The 16958-nt window shown below is 37.8% G+C and overlaps 2 protein-coding genes across 6 annotated transcripts in view; one reads left to right on the forward strand and one right to left on the reverse strand.

Annotated features, from left to right (window-relative positions):
• LOC135089266 (beta-1,3-galactosyltransferase 5-like) lies at positions 1–7625 on the reverse strand. Of its 3 annotated transcripts, none has more exons than XM_063984720.1 (5): positions 7122–7625; positions 4378–4491; positions 2573–2673; positions 1729–2019; positions 1–695 (listed from the first exon to the last, which is right to left on the reverse strand). In XM_063984720.1, coding segments are annotated over exons 1-5 (1062 nt in total). In that variant the 5' UTR covers positions 7123–7625; the 3' UTR covers positions 1–140. The 3 variants fall into 3 exon arrangements, with proteins under 3 accessions (XP_063840790.1, XP_063840788.1, XP_063840789.1); XM_063984718.1 differs by lacking the exon at positions 7122–7625 and adding an exon at positions 6576–6640; XM_063984719.1 differs by lacking the exon at positions 7122–7625 and adding an exon at positions 6326–6500.
• Positions 4524–16958, forward strand: part of LOC135089264 (angiomotin-like) — a 26992-nt gene continuing 14557 nt past the window's right edge. For 2 of the 3 annotated variants that reach the window (XM_063984715.1, XM_063984717.1), the window contains exons 1-10: positions 9523–9612; positions 10993–11139; positions 11396–11609; positions 12279–12398; positions 13203–13889; positions 14088–14217; positions 14832–15096; positions 15549–15694; positions 16054–16209; positions 16571–16728. In XM_063984715.1, the coding sequence (XP_063840785.1) occupies positions 11031–11139; positions 11396–11609; positions 12279–12398; positions 13203–13889; positions 14088–14217; positions 14832–15096; positions 15549–15694; positions 16054–16209; positions 16571–16728 (1985 nt within the window). In that variant the 5' untranslated portion in view covers positions 9523–9612; positions 10993–11030. Of the gene's footprint in view, positions 4680–9522; positions 9613–10992; positions 11140–11395; positions 11610–12278; positions 12399–13202; positions 13890–14087; positions 14218–14831; positions 15097–15548; positions 15695–16053; positions 16210–16570; positions 16729–16958 lie in introns of those variants that run through there. The other variant, XM_063984716.1, reaches the window with a different exon arrangement.

Below are 16958 nucleotides of genomic sequence, written 5' to 3' on the forward strand. Positions count from 1 at the left end.
TTTAAAAAAATATTTTAATGTTACACTGTAGTAATCCTATAAATGCACACAATATGTACTCTTAAGTTGATTTAAATACTGGCAAGAAAGGGGTAAAATAAGTTAGTTGTACTTCCATACATATATACAAATGCATTTCATTACACATCTATTGTTGGCACATAGCTGTGAAAACTTAATAATTCATACCACCATATTGTTCTTGGTTTTCTGGTTTCAAACCATATAACTGTCTTTCCTAAGTCTCCCTTATCAATACCATTCCTTCTAACACTATTTTTCAAGCTGTCGGACACTGGGATTTCAGCATTCTTGGACAGTATGCCAGTGAGGTACACATCATCCACCCACAGCACAGGAACCCTAGTGGCTGCCTCCAAGAGTCTGGGTGCCAGGGATGTTGCTACAACCCACGCCCCACCCGCACAATAGGTCGGATAAATGTCTTCTTCATACTCATTCTGCCGCACACACCACTTGCCATACCTCCTCACTGGGGAGTTCTCCCAAGGATAACAAAAAAAGCTACTCTGAGTACCATTGTTTTCTAAGAACTTTTTGAGGAGAAATATATCAATGAGGACATCGTCATCTGCGTGTATGGTCCATGGCACATGGGAGCAGTGCTTTGTGACCCAGCTCAGGGATGCCAAGCCCTTGTAGCTCAGCATGTGATAGGTGTCTGTGTAGTTACCCTGTAAAAGAACACTGTGCAGGATCAGTCACAGAAAATACAAATACACTTAAACAAGACAAGGAGAGAGGAATGCACAAAAAAAAAAAAAAAAAAAAAATCCAAATAAAACAATACATCAGTGTAATATATTATCAGAAGTGGCATGTACTGACACAATACAAATTCAAGTAAAATTGTGACAACTTTGCATTAAAAGCCAGGATATTGTAAAATGGACTCAATCCAATAAAAATACAAACAGTAAAATAGGTAACACACACACACACACACACACACACACACACACACACACACACACACACACAGGAGAACAATTTAATTTGCATCAATTACAGAAAAACAATTAAAGAATGAACATTTTTTTTAACAGACAGGCTTTCATATAAACTGTAACAAATTCCTATTTACACAGATCCATTTCCAATACATGTAATAAAATCTGGAGAGCTGAAATCACTCCCAAAAATCTTGCCTGGCCCTGGGATGTGGAAGTGTGGCAGTCCATTAATATTATACAAAGTTTTCTTAAGGCATTTTATGTGTACGAGGAAGGAAGGAATTATCCAGTACTGTAGTGTCTGATAATTATGAGAAGAGAATATCTATCCATAGATTTTGTTTGACTTCATCATTTTATTAATTTATTTTATTTTTCTTACCCATCATGAACATATCACATCCCATGTATTTATCTATTTGTATTTTCACAGAATTAAATTATACTTTTATGTAATGTCCCATCCTTTATTAGTAAACTATCATTTTTTTATTTATGTATACTCTTTGCAAACACAATTTTGTCTAATATTTCATTCTACTGATTTATGTGTAAGGAAATGAAAGGTATACCATACGAAAGAATCTCACTTATTCAAGTGTCAGTAAGTACAAATAGATGATCATGGTCTTGGAGAAATACAGACTGTGATATATGCATTAACTAACAGTGTGATATATACAAAAAAATGCTTTGATTGCAAGAATACCATACACAAGCCTACCATACAAAAAAAAAAAAAAACTTCACAGACCTGCACAATGTCCTGATAGCGTTGGCTTTCCTCCCTCAGAATGATCTCTTCCTCCTTGGTCTTTGCCTGGCCCACCATGAACACCACTGCCATCTTCACGCTGGAGTCGTATAGTCCAGCCGATGCCCAAGTCAGGCGGGTCTCCTGTCTCTTTTCAACCTTCCCCAGTGAAGAGTGAATATAGACAATGAAGCTCAGGTTGGAATGCCGGTGACAGAGGTCTGCTTCCTCTATCAGAAACTGGTTTAGGTGGATGGCACTCAGGTTGACAGGCACGTTAGCAGGAGACATCTATAGGTTGGAAAGTGTAAAATTAATCTTTACTCTTCAACATGTTATAGGATGTAACATAAGATAAATATGCAACCTACTGGAAGTGTTACATCACAACATAATACAGCAGTGTTGTATCAGAGTCTCAAGAATTGAAGCACTCATACTTGCAAAATTTTTCCAAGGCCTGCAATATTTTTATTTTATTTATTTATTTTTATTTATTTTTTATTTTTTATTTATTTATTTTTTTATTTTGTTTTTTTTTTGCTTGTATTTGACATAACATCAATTTTGTTTAACAGAAGTGATCTCAGAGTTAAGGATGTATGTTTCTTTAGCAAGTACTATGGTGATAAATCTGACAATACCTACACACACAGATGCAATGTATCCCTAACAAAGTGGCCAAGAAAAGATTCCAGGAAATCAAGCAGTCACTTCACAAGACAGTGCACAATTCTAAGAATACCATTTATGCCAATACTTCAGTACAGTAGTTGGATACAAATCAATGATAACTGTCTATCACATGAGAGTGGACAAAGTGTGCATCAGAAATGGCACTCACATAATCACATTTGTAGTTAAAGAGGGTAACCTTGATGAAAAATAGAGTAAGGCAAACACAGTTTATCAGCATCACATGTCTCCTTCCTTCTCCAGCCACATCTGCAAACATACAATAAACATTACACAACAAACATAAATAATAAAACTGCCATATGTAAAATTCCTAACTGTAAATATAACTATAATGGGAGTGCATTATAGTACTGGACAAAATCATATATATTTAAGTTATGGTATCATGATGTATGGGAGCAGTAATATGTACAGCTGCAGAATTTCAATATCATTCCTGTTTACAAATTTAAGAATAGTGCACTATTTTTATGGATAAATGTGTGATCAGAATGTAATCTTGTTCATACTCATTTCACAGTAAAATGGTTCATATTCTTAAAACTTATAAAATTTCAACAACTCTAAAATGTGTGTGTGTGTGTGTGTTATTCAGCTAGTGAACAGTGTCTGCCTGACTGAATGTTGTATAGTAATGCATCACAGCCAATGTGCAGTGCAGTAAACATATCCCAGGTCAACACTTCAAAGCCCATAGACTTATTTCCAGTGTGAGCCTGCTATTATAATCAAAGGGTAGACTAATCTTAAAGATAATATTACATAATATTGAATTCTTACTAGCATAATCAAAATATGGAATAAAGTATTACAAATAATACATGCGTGTATAAAGCTTTAATTCTATAATTACACTTTTTTCTTTAACTATATCCAAGAGTTCATTATAAGATCAGCATATTTTTATGATGGTATCTAATATATATATATATATATATATATATATATATATATATATATATATATATATATATATATATATATATATATATATATATATATATATGAGCCATGACTGTATAACCCAAGACACGCACATACTGTAACCTTACTTGTAAGTCTTGAAAAGGACTTGAGAAAATTTTTTAAGTTTAACATTTCTTTCTTCCTTTTAATGTAAAGCTTCTTAAATTATTTTTTATACATTGGTCGGTCTCTGTTAGAAAGGCATGAACTCGTTCACTGAAGACTACTCCTGTGTCTAGAAACTGCACCGATTACCATGCAAGAAAATAAAAATAAAATCAAAATAAAAAAAAATATGTGATGGCGTAAGTAACTGAAGGTTCACATTGTGGTATGTCCACACTGAACATGTATGCACTAAGAAAACCTAGACAATCGAGACTAGGGAGGCATCAATCAGGTCTCGTCTTTGTTCGGTTCTCGGTTCAGTGTGTTGGTTTGCTTTCTTGTATTTTACACTTCGATGATGACTATCCTGGCGATCTCCTGCCAGTTTCATGTTGAGAGTCAGTAGTATATTAACGCAAACAAATGCACTACTGATAAGCAAAATGAAACCCTGGGAGTGCGCCCCGGTACCGGAAAGCCCACCATGTGCGAGAACCAGGTTAGAGAACAGGCAGGTACGAGGGCACAAAAAGTTATTAGAGTATCTGTGAGGGACATCATGCAAAGTGAGGCGTGAGGTACTCAAGGTAACATTTGCCTGGCAACGCTGCAACGATTTTACTAAGTATTACTAGTAGTCCCAGCTCAGATAACTAATTGTCGCATGTTCCATGCACTTATTATACTTATGTTGAGTACAAGTATCACCTATGGGCGTATAAGCTGTATTCAAATATATGCATTTTCAAAAGTACCAAATACTGCAGTTATTGATTAGCAGGCAACCTCGATTCCTACAGTGTCGGTAACTTAAGGAATTCATAGAAAAGCATGTCAGTAACAATGAATGAGGTGAAAAGTAACATAAATACTTACATTTACAGAAATGGCGTGTCCTGGCCAGCAGTGTGCTGCGGATCATCCTACACAGGCTTGCAATATAGACAGAGAAGGGCGGGAGGTAGCGCCAGGAAGTCTGCCAGGATGCCACTGCAAGAGTGATCTTTGTACTAACTTATCTCTTTCTATAGAGGACGGGAATGAAGAGGGTCGATAGAAAGAGTGTTCTGGGTACCATCCTGGCTGGCGTGGTGACTGGTACACGCCCCTCAGTGCACTGAATCAGCTGTGAGGGCCTCACCTCGCCACCAGCCGGCCCTCATCCTGCACCACTGAAGGTACACGCTCACACATCACACAATAGCATCACCCTGCATCCACCCAAGTTATACTAGCTTGTATAGACTTGTGATTTAGCAGTGGTGTAATTCTGAGAAGTAATGAGGTATTAGCAACTGATAGTGAGAACATGTATTAGAGTGGGAGTATGTGTGAGCGTGTGGCTGGCAGCGGTGTGGCGGCGCGCGGCAAGTACAGTATTATTGAGGTACAGTATAGTGGCTCACAGCCTTGACTATCCTTATTAGGAACATTGCTAAGTGTATAATACTATGGAAGGAAATTCTTAGCTATTGTGTATTTTCTTGTCTGAGTTAATAGTTTGTCACACATATCAATTCCACCCCCCGCTCCATACTACGTATTTTGTCCTTCGCCAGACTCAAAGCTCCTACACCACCCATGGGTATGCAGCCTCCCTCCCACACAAAGTTTCACGAGACGTATGAAAAAAAAAAAAAAAAAAGAAAAGACAGGAAAGATATGATTTCGGTGAGTTAAAAAAAAAATGTTTGCGTTAGTGTATGAATTTCATCCAATGGTCCATTACCACATGAGCTGACCTGCACTTAACCCTAGGCCTTATCCAAATGTTTGGATAATTATAAGCAGCACACGCTGAGATAACTTGGTAAATTCTGCACAGTATAACTCAAGAGAAGGAATTTCTTATCAGATTTCTAAGCTATTAACCTATTTGCCAGAAATAGTGGATTTTGTTAAAGGATTTATCTCGAAAAGGAAAACATACTTTATACAACATTCTACCATGCACTAAATGCAAGTGAAAAGTTTGGTCACTACAATAATATCATTGTTAAATGAGTTAATGCTTAAAGTGTACAGTATTATCGTAAACGTTCTGGCATGTTATTTGTTATTTGTAATAAAGTAAGTGAAAATGAGAAAAGGACTAATGTGACTTATAATCAGTACATTAAATCATCTAATGATAAATGGATTTTTAAATGTAACTTTCATACGAAGGTGAAATACAATGTGGAAATTCCTAGGAAGTGTTAGAAAATCCATAATTATAGTTGTTTTTAGGTTTTTAAGCAGATGGTGAGCCAAGACTAACACTACACTCATGTTTACTGACACAGTATTTGGAAGTGTTAAATGGGTGGTAGAATCTTTTTGTGTAAGGAAAAAGATGGAAGGAATTAAGTTATAATACCCTCATCATTTGTATTCTCTGAGTATCTTACTGCTAAATACAATGCATAAAATGGAATCTCTCTCTCTCTCTCTCTCTCTCTCTCTCTCTCTCTCTCTCTCTCTCTCTCTCTCTCTCTCTCTCTCTCTCTCTCTCTCTCTCAAACTCCTGAAATAATGGAACTCACTGTCTACACTAATCATGACCAGTTTTTTTGCTTATTTATTTCCTCAAGTTTTCTTTTTTTATACTCTGAGCATATTTTCCTGTACATACTATTAAAATTAGATTCCTGGACCTATTTAATTAAACTATCAAGTTCACTAATTGGTTCATTAGAGTGAGGATTTACCAATGTAAACATCCAAATCGCCCACAGCTCTATAATTAATTGGGCCATATCATTTTGTGGATTTATGAATACAGCTTATATTTCCCCAGAAGTTTGGGCTGAAGTACACAAAGACTAATTGTTCAGAAAATTACCATTATGCACGAGGAAAATGTTGACCAGCATATGCAGAGAAGTGTGCATTACTACCCTGCTTGTTGTGGGAAGGAAGCAGTGGTGGTGGCGGTGAGCGGGAGATGACTGCGATTACTGATACAACCACCGGGTGTTACTTTATTACGAAATAGTTGCCAGCTACGTGCACACTACCTAGTCGTATACGTGTGTGGTTTGTTTCTTCAATGTATATAGCAAGTTGTGCTACAGATACAGTATTATACATACAGTCTGGTGCTGTAGGCGGTCGTGCCATCAGTGCTAATTTTAGAGGATACCCATTTTGTAGAGGCGCATGCGTGTTGATTGCAACGGTGAAAGGGTGCGTGATAGAAATATTAATTTGATACCTTATGATGAAAGGCATGATTACCTCAGGGTTATTTTTTTTTCAGATTAAACTATTACTTGCACTCACGAAATACGCAACTATGATCTACTGTGCTGTTATGTGGTTATAAAGTAAGAGTAATACTTAACACGAATCTTACCGGCACATGCTAAGTTATCAGTGTGCAAGAAGGAAGTTTTCAGATATCTTGTGTGCTTAGACTGACTACCGTGTGCATGCCGAAGGGTCTAGGAGAGAGAGAGAGAGAGAGAGAGAGAGAGAGAGAGAGAGAGAGACGTTATGATCAAAGATAGCATTGAGTTCATGCCATTGAATGTGGACTTTGAGGATACAATTGTTACGCATTTCGTTTTAGCAAGGAATTTTCTTTTTCTTTTTTTCTTACCTTTAAATGAAAACAGTGAACCGCGAGGAATACTTACTCGTCAACCACTGGCTGCCACTGGTGTTTACGTCACTTTGGTTGGGTCTTCACTGACTCCACGACCCGCTTGATTTCAGTGATATAGCCACTTTTTTCCCTTTACGTAAATTTAAACTCTGGCTTTCCTTCATATTATTCAAACTAATTGAAGATAAGCCAATTTATCCATGTTGCTGGAACGTGGAAGTTATGTATTAAATGGCAACCCATATATATATAACATTCTTCTCTTCCTTTTACAGTTGGGTAGATTTCTGTTTATAATATTGTGGCTGCTGCAAATATACGTAGCTGTATGACACAGCCTAGTTGGGACTTCAGTTTATTTTGCTGTATTCACTTGTAGGCACGTTTTTCCCAAATTACTCGAGTTCAATATGGTGGTTTTCACTCACATTACGCCAAAGGAGGCGCAGCGCAGTCAGACAGTGTTAAGTTCACTAAAAAGACGGAACACTGTACAGTACGTCCTTGCGGTTGCTAGTTCCTGCAGAGAGAGCACGTTACTCCATTTGTTGTGGCTTGGAAATATTTTGATATCTTTATTTGAAGCTTCGCCTTCCGTGAACCTCAACCTGATACACCTTGCCTGTCGCTAAGAATTTTGATGAGACTCGAGTGGTGTCGTAACTTCTTCCGAATCGCTCTTATAAGGAAACGTTTTTTTTTTTTTGTTTTCTCTCTCTCATAAGGACTATTGGTATTCTTTAAGTCTTTCACCAGTCTCAACATAACTTTCCTTACCTTTCTCATCAGATAAAGGTTCTCATTTTGAGTAATTTGAACCCCATATATAGTCACCGCAAATATTTTATAATGCTGACAACAATTTTTAAAGATTTATCTTTTTTTTGGGGGGGGGGAGTAGGGGTAAGTAAGCTCGCTCGCTTTCGCGACAACGGGCAGGTGAAGTGACAGCCACGCGTGTGATGGCTAGGCGGACACTCGGTTATCTACCCGAGTACCAAGTGTACGTGCGTTCGTATGTTACATCTTACGCGCAAGCGCGAAATTAGTTAGTAATTTTTTTTTTCGAAAATTAATTTAGACAACCATGGCATTTTATTTCATCCTGTGGAGGGAGGGGGAGGGGAGTAAACGAGAAAACTAATGATTTGTGGGAGAAACATACACAGGGCGAGAGACTGGTGAAAGAGTAAAAAATAAATAAATAAATAAAAATATCAGGTTAGATTAGTTTAGTTAAGTTAGATTAGTTTAGTTGGGTTAGGTTAGTTTCGTTAGGTTGGTTAGGTGTGCGTGACAGCTAGCTGGTGGCCACTGGCAAGCGCCAGCCAGCCTCTTGGAGATAAAATTGCGAGTATTACTACTGTGTTACTTATTTGTGAAGACATTTTTTTTTTTTTTTATCCGGTAGATTTAGGTCTGTTTTTTTTTCTTTTTTATTAATCTAATTCTCGTGTTATCTCAAAACATTAGTTTTTTGATGGAGGGTCAGGGGATAAAAAAAAAAAAAAAAGATTTACGGAAAGAAAAAAAAAATTGTAGATTCATTCAAAACAAACCGAAAACTACCGGTAAAACTAGTTTCGTCTGGAACAGAGAGAGACTGGTGAAAGAGTAAACCTTTTCCGGACTAAAGGCCACGGAAATGTTATGTCGAGTTTGCTTGTAATCTTCCTACACATAATTTGGACGGCAATGACATGCGTAATAATAACGTGTATATTATAAATCTGCATCAGTCTAGACTAGTGCAGTACCTGTTCGTTTTCTTGGCTTCATCTGTATTACTCTACCCTGTACTGGTTATTTATCTTTTTTTTTTTTTCTTATGTCCTCTCTCTCTCTCTCTCTCTCTCTCTCTCTCTCTCTCTCTCAACATCGTATTTAAATATATGACACTTGCCCTGAAAGATTATTAATCTTGAAGTGAAACATTTTTTTTGTTCAACCTATATATGCACAAGAGGAAATCGGGGTCTGTCAACTGTTAACTAATTTATTACCTTCCCTCTTACATTATTTGTGCCCTTGTTCCTGAATACTTTATTTATGTATATAGAGTATGTTAGTGGGCAAGAGGTGAAGTGTAGGGTTGCGGAAGAAAATAATAACTTTTCACCGTTATATTATTCCTCTTATGTTTCCTAGTCCGGTTTCGGGTATAAATATTCCCTGGGAAACATAATGGGTATAGGATAAAGTACGAAGTTCAGAATGAAAGGAAAAAATCAAAGCGTGTTATGTGCTGTCTGCACATATTAGGAGAACAACATGCTTATCCCGTTATGTTCCCCTTTTGTTCTTCACTCTTTTATTCAATATAGGGAATAAATATGTTCCGAGGGACATAGGTGGGCACAGCTATAATTCCAAACTTAGCTACAAATAAGAGAATCGGAAACCGTTATATCCTTACTTGGTTCGTAAAGATGATGCTCTTTTGTTTACCACTGAAATAACATTAATTGGTGCAATCTCCTGAAGTTAGAGAATGTTTGTGTCTTCTCCAGATTGGACGTGAGGTTGGTGGTTAAAATTGTGGTGCTAAAAAGTGGTGTATAAGGAAGAGAAACCCTTGGAGTGTGGTGTTAAAGGTCCAGAAGGAGAGAATATGGTGGTGAGGTGAAGCTGAAGTGTGGCGTGAGTGTCTATTAAGGAGGGTTGGTGTGTATTGTGATGTATTTCCTGTAGGAGGTCAGCTGTTTGTGAAGGAATGTGAAAAATGCGGTGAATGGAAGGGCTGATGTGGTGCTAATGAGGTGTGGGTGCTAATATCTCTCTACCGCTCATGTTTTGTGCATGGTTTCTGGTAAGTATTTGTGCGTATCTACCAGTGTTTACAAATTATTCAGTCTAGTTTGTAATATCCTGTCTTTTAATATAAATTTCTTTTTTTTTTTAAGATGTTACTAGTTCATTACTACAGATGTAATTTCTGTGAATTCTGGTAAGTGTGTGTGTATTTGTCTGCTTGTATTTTCACAATATTGTACAAGATTCATGATGTTTTACCCTTGTAAGTCTTTTAATAAGATGGAAATTCATATGATAAACCACCAGTTTTTATATTTGTCAATCTTTGTGGATTCTTATGTGGTTTCGGATTTTGTAATACACATAATTTTAACCATTATCAGGTATATCTGTGTTTTCTTTATAGTTGTTACAGCATTAGACAATTCAGTAATAACCATTATCCTGTCTCTGTTCATGTGTTAGTGTTATTGCAGCTTGGGCTGTTACTTTACACAGAGTTTCAGCAGTTACCCCACCCATCTCTCTATCTATCTATAGTTTCAAAACTGACAAATTCATATGATGGCAGGAGACATTGGCCGTGAAAGACTCGTCTAGAATTGAACTCTTGACAAATACTTAGGATAAAGGCGCGAATGCAACACAACTAGGCGGACCATAAGTGATCGCCAAACCCAGTTGGAGTTTGGTCAGCTTTGACTGTGCTGTTAATAGATTTATATAATGGCTTCTGTTGGAGAATCTCTTTAAGTCAGTGTCTTGTGGATGTCAATAGCAAACTACTGTCTTGTAGTCTTGTAATGGCTCACTCAATATTTTGATGTGTTTCATTTTAGAAGGCAGAATGACAGCAATGCAGCAAGCTATGTAACAGTTCTCTAACTGGCATGTAATGTGACTGTATTTTCTGATAATTGATGCACAATGGCCATTATGGTAAAGTTAATATTGTTTTCAATTTTGTTAATTTAACTTTTTTTTTTTTTTTTATTAGGTTATTTTGTTGGTCTCGGTAGTATAGACAAACATGCTTTTAAAAGTCATTTTACCGGTCCCAGTAAAATAGACCCCTGGCTATTTTTCAAATTCTTAATGTGACAAAACACTAGCACCAAATAATCATGTTAAGTGAATGTGTTCTCCAGCAGAGTAGCAGGGAGAGTATCTGTGCCATGACGTAGCCATGACCTCGCACCAGGAACACCAGCAAGCCAAATCCACCCAGCAGCACTCCTCAGCCAAGGATAAAAGCCTCACTGCACCCCAACACAACCCTCTTGCAAAGAACAAAGGTAGGCTCACACACTATTACAAATTACATATCTCTCCTTACCGCTTCTTGCTTTACATAAACACAAAAATAATATATTAGTATCACCATTCTCTTATGGCATATTCATTGCATTTTGACAACTGTTGTTATCCTCTATCAGATATACATGATTTGTGACCATGTAAGTACTTGTTTGAGCTGTGGCTGAAGCTTTTATGTTTAATAATTCCCTTGTTCTTTTACTAATCCTGCTTTGCATTTCTATCATGGAACAGACTCCGGTCACAGCTTCAGTGAAAGTGAACCAGATGTAAGCACCTCCAATGAAAATCTGAGCCCGGAGGAACGTTATGCCCTAGAGCACACCCAGCGACAGGAGCCTCAGGGTCAGGAGAATGTTAGCAGCACTGCCACCACCATGGCCAACACACAGACTCCTGATTCACTGATGAGTGGGGCATCAAGCATGTCCAATCACAGATCCAATGAGTAAGTGGCCTTTTCATGCAGAGCAGAAAGCCTCTCTTGGTTGCAGTTTGAAATTTATTTAAAATTGTACTAATATATTTTCTGTATATCTACAGGGTGTAATATAACTTTCTGCAGATGTTGCTAGGTGAAAATACAAGTTATTCTAAGTAGAAAATATTCTATGTACACATGCATTATGAGGCCTTATTTGGCAGTGTTATGAAATTTAAGTGTTGCCTGGCGACAGATTCACAACTGCTAAGAGAGCATCTGTGGCAGGATTTGTAGATGCAGGATGTTCATTGATGAAATCATAATTTCTACAAGTTTTGTAATACTACAGTATTGCATAATGAGAGGAGTGGGATTAGTGAACAAGTAATGTACTGATAAACATTACATAAGGATAATATAGCAGATATTCACTCACTTTCTGCTATTTTCTATGCTGTTTGTATTGGGAAGCAGAACCCACCTCAGGCTGCTGTGGTTGACCCCGCAATCACCCAGCATTTCATTCATTCACCTCTACTGTTTATATCAAATTTTGAGTTATACACACTTTGGGATTCACTCTTTTTTAGTGGATGAATTCAACAATGCTTACTGATAATTGTTTATTTAAGATTGCTTGTATCATGTTTTCTTGGACACATGTAATATTGCTTACTTTCCCTTGCCTTTCAGTTGCAATGCCTCCATCAGTAGCAGCACAAACACCCTGATCATTCACAACTCTGTTAATGATGACTCATGGCACTACCGCTGGGGTCTTGGAGGATACTCTGGTTCTGGCAGGAAGTCGATGTAAGTGCGAGAAGTCAAAAGATATAAGTAATGTTTTCCATAATGTGTCATAGTAGCCACACACAATGCATCTCCAGTGACTGCCATTCTTGTGAAATATTCCTCACTGAGTGTGCCATGCCTCTAGGTTTGTGTTTCTAATCCTGTTCACCTTGTTAGCCTATTTAATGTGGCATGTCATGGTATCTTATTCCAGATTCTCCTATCTTTTCCTTCTTTCTTTCTAACATTTCTTTCAGAAGCTTTTTTGGAATAAATTAATGAGAAAAAATATGCTATTTATTCTGTTACTGAATTCTCATACTGAGGATCTGTTAGGGGAAAACCAAGGAGATAAATTTTGTGATTTTGTCTTTAATGAAAAAAAAAAGAGATTTTATTGAGGAGCCACTGTTTTTTGTATTTCATTAGTTATCCATTTACAGTGTTGCACCGTTCTCAGCAAGGTTGGAAACTACTGCCTTATGATTTTTTTTTTTTTTTTTTCTCTCCATTACATTTGAAGTGAAACTATTTCATCTTCCCCACCATGAACACTGATTTTGATGGTGTGAGATTCAAGCATCAGTTAGTGCAGTGGTGATAGTTGTGATGGCTTGCATGACTCTGAATGACTATTTCAGTTATAAGAAACATGATTTTCAGGTAAGATCTTGCTGTGGTGACAATCATCTTGACATGTTTCATATCTATTCAGTTGAGTGTCAGTTGGCAGCTGTCCTGTAGAATCCTATCATGGCCACATTGTTAGGAGTGCAATGCATCTGGGTATTGATGAATTAATTTATTGCTTTGTGTTGTTAGGTCTGCAAGTCTACTGGATGGGCAAGACACAGGACCTTCGCAGTACACCAGTCAAGCTCACCAACTCAATATGGAATCTCTCAAACTCAACTCTTCTCTACTCAACACGCATCTCATCGAGTCATCAGCTGGAAAGGCAAACCTCTTGTCTTCTACACTACTTAATTCCTCACTCTTGGACTCATCAGTGCCGTCTCAGAAATCACACGTGCCTTACTTAAGCCACAGCAGCATTCCTGGGTCCCCAAAGCTATCCTCCCGTGCATCGATGAACTATCAGACATCCACTGACCTGCCGGATATTCCCTCCTCATACCTGGATCAGTCTGAGGTTCTGAAGCACCTTTTGAAGCGTGAGGGGAAGGGGAGTGGATGCAGTGACCAGAGTGCATCGTCCTCAAACAGTGGCATTAATTTGATCACAGAAAATGGCATGATGACCAGAGATTTGTCCCAGGCTCCTCTTTTTAGAGATTTAGATTCTAGTGGAAGTTATGATCTGTTGAATTTACCTCCTCCACCGGCTTATCCCATGTGGCGGTCAAAGCAATCAGAGAAATCAGAGAGACAAGTGGAATTTGGGAATCATTCAGTTGAAAAAGCCAGCTTGTCAAAGTCCCAGCCTGATTTGACGAGGATAAATAATGCCAAAGATGCCTCTAGTCCCAAGGAGCTGCTGAGTCAGAGGTATTGTAGTAGTGTTGTGAGGCATGAAGCAAATAATGTTCATGAGATAATTACAGTTGAATTCTTAGTGATAGAAAAATATAGAATGATAATTTAGGGATAATTCTTGTCATGTTAATACTGAATGTATTTTTTTTTTTTTTTTTTTTTTTTTTACTGCATTGAATGAATTTTCAGCAAGTATATAATTCTTTTCAGAGTTGTGTCAGGACAGACTGATTATGCTGAAGGCCCCATGCAGGAAGTAGCAGATTTATTGGCTCAGGAAAACAGTGCCTTAAAGATGGAAGTGGATATGTATCATAGGAAAGTAGCAAAACTTCAAAGGGTAAGTGTGTATGGATCTAGGAGAGAGAGAGAGAGAGAGAGAGAGAGAGAGAGAGAGAGAGAGAGAGAGAGAGAGAGAGAGAGAGAGAGAGAGAGAATTAACTAAAGGCTGTGTTCATCATGTTTTGAGGTGGCTTTATGGGAAAGTACTGGACTGATTGCTGAAAGGCTGCAGATTTAATTCAGACCAATAGTTGAATGTCTCATCTTCTATACTTTTACTTTTGCCTTTTGAAAATCAGTGACATATTTTAGTTTTCTTCTCATTTTGAGTTACATTGCATAATATGAAGCTCAACTGACTTAACAACCTTTCACAAAATTTACCATCGTAGTTGAGGGTAATTAATTTATAAACAGAAGTGGGTTAATGTGAGTTGCTGTTATCTGTGGCATCACAAGAAAATCATCCTCCTCACCTATTTTTGGGATGGGCTAGGCTATGTTGTATTTAGTTACCTCATCTCATCTAACCAGTCCTAGCCTAACCTAACTTGAATTCACACATCCCAAAAAGTAGCTGAGTTGACTGATCTACATGTGATCCACTATGTCCACTGTGCCTGCATGTTAAGAGCTTTAGTGTCAGAGTAATTGTTTTCTTCTCCCTGGCAGTTTGAGATGGAGATTGTGAAGGTTCATGAGGCCCACCAGGCGCTGGTGAAGTCGTCTGAGCGGCGGGAGCAGTTGGAGCGGCTGGCCCGGCACAAACTGCATGCTGAAGTGAAGCGGCTAACTGAGCTGAATGCTGACCTCAAGGACCAGGTTGACGTCCTCAGCACTCAGATTTCTAACCGTCCCATGTCAAGCGACAGCAGCGATGCACTCCGCAAGGAACTGAATAAAAGAGACGTCTTAATAGCACAGCTCATATCACAAAGTATGTTGCCTGTTTCCCTGTTACTTTTTGTAATCTTTGGTAGCTATTGTGATCATCACTCTGTCTGTACTAATCTCTGCATCACAGTAGTAAAACTTTTTTTTCCTTTCATCTTCATCCAGTTCTCAATCTGCCTTGCCTTCCTATATTATCCCTACATTTCCATTAGGTTCTCTTACTATTTCTTGAAATTCCCATCTGTTCTTGTCCATGCATTGTGGTCTTGCACTCTCCATCTTTCTTAATCATCACATGTGTCTGCTGTCTTCATCAGTATTCTATCACACTATCTTCCTATTATATAATGAGCTGTTTTTTTTTTTTACAATACTTCATTTTCATACAACTTCAGCACTTCATTTTTCTCTGTCTTTTTAAGTGTCCATGTTACCTGAGGGTGCTACACTTGATGACTTTTTTTAGATAGTATAATAAATGTGGCCATGTTTCAGATAAAGAGCTGATTGCTGCAAAGGAAAGACAGGAAATTGAGTTGACTGCCCAGAAACAAACTTTGAATGAACAACGGTCACACATTGACATCCTGGATTCTGCTTTGACCAACGCTCAGGCTAATGTTGTAAAACTCGAAGAAGAGGTATGTTTATTGCTATTGTCGGTCTGGTGTATGTGCACATCTGACTTTTGATGTATGATTTTGTGAGTGATCTACTGTTAGCCACCTCCAAACACAAATATGCCTACTACAGCTCCACAAATGGATACAATATTCTAACAACTTGGCAGCACAACACAAGATCACCATTTCATGAATCTCCTTAGTTATATCTGAATTTTTATGGTTTCACTTAATAGATATTTTTTCATAATGGGCTTTATATGAATTTTTTATATATTTATATATGGTTCCCTCGTTATCAGGTGTTTATCACCCAGTTTAATTTGAAATCCTAAAGTTATTGGTGTATAGTCTACTGAGGTGTACTTTTTCCACAGTTGCGAAAGAAACAGAACATAGTGGAGCAAGCAGGGCAACTCAAACGTTTTATAGTCTCCCTTCAGTTGGCGGCTGACAAGAGGGAACAGTCAGAGAAGAATTTACGTTATAAGCTGGAAAAAGAAGTGGAAGCACTGCGTCTTGGCTCCAAACAGGTGAGATACCTTGATTTAGATTCTTGTGTGTTTAAATAAAAAGAAGAAAACTGGATAAATTGCCATAATGTAATTAAAGAAGCATTAAATGCTGGCTTGTAAGTTTATTTATTTATTTATTTATTTATTTATAATTTATTTGTTTATTTTGTTTTTTATTTTTTAGATAGCACAACCTTTCCTTTTTTATGCGTCATTGTTCTTTTAACGAGCTAATTTTTTATGCTAACATTAATTTTCTGTCAGCTCATTCAATAGTTCACTAAAGTTATTACATTAAAAATTACCTTGAAACAACAGAGATCAGTATGCTCAGTGCACTGTAGTAAATGATATAAAGTGTTGAATTGATGTATTTCAGGAAGATCCAGGGAGCAAGATAAGTGATTTGCAACGTGAGCTTCGGGAGAAGGAAGAAAGGATCATGATCCTGGAGGGTGAGGTCACCAAGTGGGAGCAACGGTACCTGCAGGAGTCAGCGATGCGGCAGCTGGCCATTGATGCTGCGTCCATGCCCAAGTGAGTGTTTGGGACTGGGTGATGGTGAACCACTCAGATTGTACATAAAGTAGTGAATGTTTAGGACAACTTATGACAAAGCACCCATATTGTGCTTGTAACAGTTCATCTATCTGTATACCATGCTGGCAGTCACACACGGGGTGGCCCAGACAAGGCACCACACATTAACACTCCTAGCCCCATCATCCCCTGGGAAAGGGACAGTTGTGGCCCACTGTACTTCACAC

The sequence above is a fragment of the Scylla paramamosain genome, chromosome 32 (assembly GCF_035594125.1).
Source record: "Scylla paramamosain isolate STU-SP2022 chromosome 32, ASM3559412v1, whole genome shotgun sequence".
NCBI classification, from domain to species: domain Eukaryota; kingdom Metazoa; phylum Arthropoda; class Malacostraca; order Decapoda; family Portunidae; genus Scylla; species Scylla paramamosain.

Excerpts from the sequence above, each read along its gene's own strand:
- LOC135089266 (XM_063984719.1), bottom strand. The coding sequence starts at position 6,374 with ATGCACACTTCTCTGCATATGCTGGTCAACATTTTCCTCGTGCATAAT. Across the intron at positions 2,674-4,377 it reads GACACGCCATTTCTGTAAAT|ATGTGGCTGGAGAAGGAAGG; the intron begins GTAAGTATTTAT and ends GTATGTTTGCAG. Across the intron at positions 2,020-2,572 it reads TTAACTACAAATGTGATTAT|ATGTCTCCTGCTAACGTGCC; the intron begins GTGAGTGCCATT and ends TCCAACCTATAG.